Source organism: Kryptolebias marmoratus, linkage group LG22 (genome assembly GCF_001649575.2).
Source record: "Kryptolebias marmoratus isolate JLee-2015 linkage group LG22, ASM164957v2, whole genome shotgun sequence".
Taxonomy (NCBI): Eukaryota; Metazoa; Chordata; class Actinopteri; order Cyprinodontiformes; family Rivulidae; genus Kryptolebias; species Kryptolebias marmoratus.
The window spans coordinates 10,976,628-10,982,861 of record NC_051451.1 but is presented as its reverse complement, the minus strand read 5'-3'; the positions used below and the strand labels follow the sequence as shown (position 1 = coordinate 10,982,861).

Genomic DNA, 6,234 nt, shown 5'->3' with positions numbered 1-6,234 from the left:
CTCCACGCCTGCGGAGTGTGTCAGACCCTGCCAAGCCAAGGCCTAAGACCCCGAGCCTTGAGGCTATCAGTCATCACCGTGCGGGCTCTGTTTATTTACAGGAGCTTCTCGGGCTCTAATCCCCCGTTTTCCTAATGACGCAGCTAAAGCGTATTAGGTGACACCACAAGGAGCGCTTCTTAACCCTTTTTTTTTTTTTTTTTTTTTTTTGATTGTTGGTGAGACCTCCGATTAAGCTCCTCCTCCTCACGTGAGGCGGCTGTATTAATTAACCCGTTGTTTCTGTTTCTGCAAACAGCAATTCAAGAAAAACCTGAAGGGGGTGAACGGAAACAAAGACTTTGACCAGGACATGCTGGAGGACATCTACAACGCGATCAAGTGAGATAATTAAAAATACAACTAAAGAACAATCCTAACTAAACGAATCGTTGGTTGTTGTTTTTTTTGTAGGTTGAAACCAAACGGCTGCAACTTTTACAATCAGAGGAGCCAATTCTTGAACTAAAATGGGGGGTCAGTCTCAGCTACTACCACACCAGTGTGTCTAAAACTGAGCCATCTGGAATTAGGCTCCATCCAGTGCATTAGGAAATATTTTGCTAACAGACACAAAAACGCACATCATCGTCCGCTTTCGCCTTGCTGTGGCGGGCGCTAAATATTACAAATAAAAACTAAAATGTTGTGACGTTTAGGAACTATAATCAACGTTTTAGCGTTCGTCATGGTTTTTACATGTTGGGGGAGGAAAAAAAAAAAAAAAGGGACCAAACATTTTGTGTCCAACTGAACAATCTAAGCCTATCTGAGTCTGCTCTATAGTTGTAAATAAAAAAAAAATCAATAAGTATTATTACTTTTAAATATTATTATTGAAGACAAGAGTTGGATATTTAGTTGGGACCTAATAAAATGATTTTAATAAAGACAGAAGCTTTCAGCAAGCCAAACATTTGTCGTATTTTTGCAGAATTTTTGTTGGCCTGTTGTGATGTCAGCGGGAATTCCAGCCCCGTATTTAAAAACGGGAAGGCCCAAGCTTCACAAAGACGCTAAACCTTTATATGAAGGGATTTCCCAGCGCTACCATAGCTGACAGGGAAAAGTAGTCGATTTAAAAGGAAACTGTTTAGAATTGAAAGGTTTATTTTTTGTTAGAAACCTTTAATTTGAAGGGAGATCGGGAAGATTAGATGCTGTTTTAGTTACTGGGGTCGCTGGATGGTGTCTTTATGGACTCATTTATACGCACATTTCAAGTTTGGCCCGAAGAAAATCAATATTTTTGCTTTTTTTTTTGTATTTGCAGCCCGGGTCACGTATGTTCAAATGTGTTAAAATGTTGGAAATTCATTTTATTTTGGTGGGTTTTAGAGCGCTATCACACCGATGTGGCTAACAAACTACCATCAGTGTTTTGTCACGGAAACTGTACTCACTTTGCTTTTCTGCTTATAATTATGAATATTATTCATGTTTATGTTGTATATTTTGGTCAAAGCTGTAAACTTTGATTTCAGGTTAAATCATAAAATTCAAGTTAAAGTTGTAAAGAAATGGTCTCCTGTAGTTCAAAGTGACCCTTTAGACTGCTTTGTTTATTCAGATGACTCTGAATGCAACATCGAAGCTATAATTACGCCGTAAAAGTTGATTGGCGTATCAATACTTTATGATTTTCTCACCCTGTTGCACCTCGTGGAGGCGTTCGGCCATCTTTCATTCAAGATTGTTTATTGGCTGGAATGCTCTTCCAGGAACGAGGAGATCGTGATGCCGGACGAGCAGACGGGGTTGGTGAAGGAGAACTACGTCTGGAGCGTGCTGCTGCACCGCGGCGCCACGCCTGAGGGGCTTTTCCTCCACCTGCCACCCGGCAGCTACGACCACGACTTGTTCACCATGACTTGGGGTCCCACCATCGCTGCCCTCTCCTACGTGTTCGACAAGAGCCTGGAGGAGAACATCATCCAGAAGTCCATCACCGGCTTCAGGTACCTCCTGTCAGCCGATCAGGCGCCGGAACAATGTAGGGCTGGGAAGCTCCAGACACCTCAGGATTTGATTCGATTATGACTCAGAGGGCTCCGATTTATAGAACAATCATTGATTTAACTTGAAATCCAGACTATGAAGCGTACTTAAAAGCCTTCAGTTTTCTCAAAAAACGACAGTGTGCCTTATAATCAGGAGCTCCTTATATATGTAAGAAGTCGTAACGTTTTAGTATGACTTTGATAAACTACAAAGCCGCACTGCTTGCAGCATTAAGGCTCAGTTATAGTCACGCAGGGCTCCTGAGCGAACGGTGGAGGCGTTTATACTTGACGCTTACGTCGGTGCAGTATCCTTCCGTGAGTTTTGAACCGTTTGATTATCTTTGTGATCTCTCATAGAGGGATCATATAAATGCTGATACAGGCGAACCAGCTCCGCTAGAGCACCGAAATCGTCCATTTTGAATGGAGCGCGACGCTCGGTCTGTGTGAAGTTAAAAAAATTGGGAGGTGCACGCGCTTTATATATGACAAAAGTTAGAAAACGGACCATTTATTGACAGTGCGTCTTATAATCCAGTGCGCCCTATAGTGCGGAAAGTACGATATTTTTCATAAACACACAGTGATTCATATCTTTTCATGCCTAATAAAGAATACAAACAGGCTGCTCACCAACAGTTAGCATAGATGCTAACCTAACATTGAGAACACAATAAGAAAGCTAACTCTGTTAGCATCATGCTTCTCACTAACGTTACCGATTCAAAGTGGCTACTGAAGACAGCCATGTTAGGATAACTTTGACCGTTGTTCACAGACAGATATGATTCAGGGTTCAGCAAAGAAAAGGGCACTGTTTTACTGCGACATGTTTCTACTACAGGAAGCTACGGTAACTGTACCACGACGGACAGCAGCTACTTAAACCGGCAGCACAGATTAATGTCGACAAAATTGATTTTTGACATTTTTGAAAAGTAATTTAGGACCTTCCATGTCCGCGATGCATCTAAAAATGGCAAAAATTACATAAAACACATAAAGTTGTCACATATTTGGATGAATGTAGCTCTCCTCAATCTGTCATTAGTTTGTTTTTATTTTTACTTTTTTACTTTTCTTCTAAACCTTATGCCTGTTTAGGTTATAAACCGCAATAGAAAACCTTCATTTTTAACCCCTATAGTTGCTGGTTATTGGTGTTAAAAGTTTAAGAGATAGTTTGGCCATAATGATGTGGGTTTCTGTCTAAAAGTTGCAAATAATTATTATCTAAGTTGCTGTAGAGAACAGTTTAAACAGGTAATTTAAACAGCTGTCTGAAGCAGGTAAGATACTAACTGTTTTTACATTTTAAACAGAAGCTTAGTTTAAAGTGGCTGAACTACCGTGCAGTTCGATCAGTGAACCCTTTTTCACCTTCGGACTTCATGCTGCGTGTGTGTTTGTGCTCACTTACAGAAAATGCGCAATGATCGCAGCTCATTACGGCTTCAGCGACGTTTTCGACAACCTGATCATCTCCCTCTGCAAGTTCACCACTTTGAGCAGCGAGGTGAGTCGCCCCGTCAGACGCCGGCGTATGTCCAGTTTGCTCCTCATTGGCCGGATTGTCTGATGATTTATCGGCATGAGTCTTTAGACAAAGCAGAAAGTTTTAACTCCACGGCTCATTATGTTTTTAACTTAAAGGCAGGTGAAAGTGTGAAAAAGCTTATATTTAGTGTAGATTAATGGCTTGATAAGAGTAAAACTGCTTAATATCATAAGCAGAATATTTACAGACTACAAAACTGATTTGAACAATAAGGATAGTTTTTTTCCCACCTTTTGAAAACAACCAGAGTTGCATTAAGAACAGTTTTTAAATAGAGTAACTATATTTGAATCTCTGTTCTTCCCCCCCTGCAGTCCGTGGAAAACCTTCCTACGGTGTTTGGCAGCAACAATAAGGCCCAGACGGCAGCCAAGACCATGTTCGACCTCGCCCACCGGCACGGCAACATCCTGCGGGAGGGCTGGAAGAACATCATGGAGTCCATGCTGCAGCTGTTCAGGGCCCAGCTCCTGCCCAAAGCCATGGTGGAGGTGAGGACTTTCTCTGTCAACTCTTAAGCCCTCTTTTCCATTCTGTTGCGGTCGGGACGCCGTCTCCTTTGTGACGCCGCCGCCGCTGCAGTCTTGTTTGGTGGAACGTGCAGAGAGAGATTTTCCACACCCTGCTGCCACCTGCTGGTCAGATATCAAACACAGCGTTTGTTCCCCTCAGGTGGAGGATTTTGTGGAACCGAACGGGAAGATTTCTCTTCAGAGGGAGGAAACGCCTTCAAATCGGTAAATCTCATCCATCTCCTAAAGAGATTAATATATATATATATATATATATATATATATATATATATATGTTTCTCAACCGGTGTTATTGCCGTCTCTTAGCAATGTTCTTTTAACAAGAACAGCGTTCCAAGCCAACGGTTTAAAACAACGTCCTGCAGGTTGCTCTGACCGAGATGAACGAATGTTGTGTTTTCTCTCCTCTGCTCGGTGTCAGCGGGGAGTCAGCCGTGCTGAGTTTCGTCAACTGGCTGACGCTGAGCGGAGCCGAGCAGTCCGGCCTCAGGGGGCCGTCCACCGAGAACCAGGAAGCCAAGCAGGCTGCTATCCTCTGCATAAAGGTAAAAAACCGAAAAAACGGATCCCGTTTTGTTTTTTGGAGCGTTTATCTTTCAATCCTGGGTTTTAATAAACAAAATATTTTTCGAATTAAAGACCTAGTACTCCTGGAAGGAACGCATATCGCCGACCGCCCTTCATCCCATCTTGAGATCGTGTTGAGAAATGATAGAGTTGGAGCCGTTTTGGTCAAACCTTGAAAATAACGTCACGCGCGAGATGTCACGCTCGGAGTTTGTGATGTGAATGACACTCATCATCGTCCACATCAAGCTGTAGCTCAATATCAGTAAAATTGACTGAGTTATAGGCATTTTCCTCTTGGCTATTCTTGATCAGCTGTGGCAGCCATCTTGATTTGGATTTACCCCAAAAGTTAATCAGCTGCAGATGTACATCCAGTGATCACTTTCTGAAAGTTTTATTAAAATTCATCCAGCGGTTCACGAGATATTTTGCTAACAGACAGACAGGGTGGACTTTAACAGCTAATGCTAACATTTTAGGCAGACATCACACGCAGTGAGTAGCATTTGGAGTGTGTGACGTGAATGACTTTCAGCTACTACCATAATAAATGTTGGCTCAATATCTGTAAAACTGACTGAGTTAAAGCCATTTCTGTGGTTTCTAAGGTCAGTTAGCTGTGGCGGCCATCTTGAATTGAGTCGGCTTCAAACGTCAATCAGTCGCAGATGTGCCTCCCATGATCGTTGCCTGAAAGTTTCATTGAAATCTCCCTTGCAGTTCATGAGATATTTTGCTGACAGGAACACGGACACGAGAAAAACCTTTTCGTCCGCCTTCGCCTTTCAGCAGCGGGGTCGTTTGCGGCATGACCTGGCAAAACCAGAAACACCTGATTGTATCGTTTTTTTTAAACCGGTAATGGTTTCAAATAATTTGATAAATGTTTGACCAACTAACCTTTGTCTGGTGTTTTTGTTGGACAACTTGGTTCCTCCTAGAAGATTATTTAACAGAACTCCTGTATCTGCTGGATAAATCCCCCATTCAGTGGTTTTTACCTTTTCATGAAGTGAAATATACCTCATATTTAAAGAACAGACTGAAAACGAGGCTGGAATGTCTCCGTTTTCTGCGTCCTTCGAAGCTCCGGGTGTTAAAAGTGCGGCCTGTGTGATTTGTCTGTTTTCGTTAACCTGCTTCAGATCAGTTTCCTGTCTCTGTCTTCAGCAATGTGACCCAGAGAAGTTGATCACGGAGAGCAAATTCCTCCAGCTCGAGTCTCTACAGGAGCTGATGAAGGTTGGACGTTTCCGTTTGATAAATGTCTCCAATTAAAAGGACGTCACTTTTTTTAAAAAAATAAAGAAAAGAAAAAAGGAAAACTAAATTCTCCTGCTTTTGTTCGTCAGGCGCTGATATCCGTCACACCGGATGAAGAGACCTACGACGAGGAGGACGCCGCCTTCTGCTTGGAGATGTTGCTGCGTATCGTTCTGGAGAACAGGTGTGTGTGTGTCTGTGGGGGGGGGGTAGTCCGATGCGTCCTTTGCGTCGAGTCGCCGGCGTCAGCTTGACGACTGCCCTCGTG

General features: G+C 42.8%; 1 protein-coding gene across 3 annotated transcripts in view; it reads left to right on the top strand.

Annotated features, from left to right (window-relative positions):
* Positions 1 to 6,234, top strand: part of gbf1 (golgi brefeldin A resistant guanine nucleotide exchange factor 1) — a 79,025-nt gene that overhangs the window by 59,909 nt on the left and 12,882 nt on the right. For all 3 annotated transcript variants that reach the window (XM_017421724.3, XM_017421723.3, XM_037973734.1), the window contains 8 exons: positions 299 to 381; positions 1,761 to 1,997; positions 3,465 to 3,558; positions 3,915 to 4,091; positions 4,273 to 4,337; positions 4,555 to 4,678; positions 5,874 to 5,945; positions 6,056 to 6,150. In XM_017421724.3, coding sequence (XP_017277213.1) covers positions 299 to 381; positions 1,761 to 1,997; positions 3,465 to 3,558; positions 3,915 to 4,091; positions 4,273 to 4,337; positions 4,555 to 4,678; positions 5,874 to 5,945; positions 6,056 to 6,150 — 947 coding nt within the window. The remainder of the gene's footprint in view (positions 1 to 298; positions 382 to 1,760; positions 1,998 to 3,464; positions 3,559 to 3,914; positions 4,092 to 4,272; positions 4,338 to 4,554; positions 4,679 to 5,873; positions 5,946 to 6,055; positions 6,151 to 6,234) is intronic.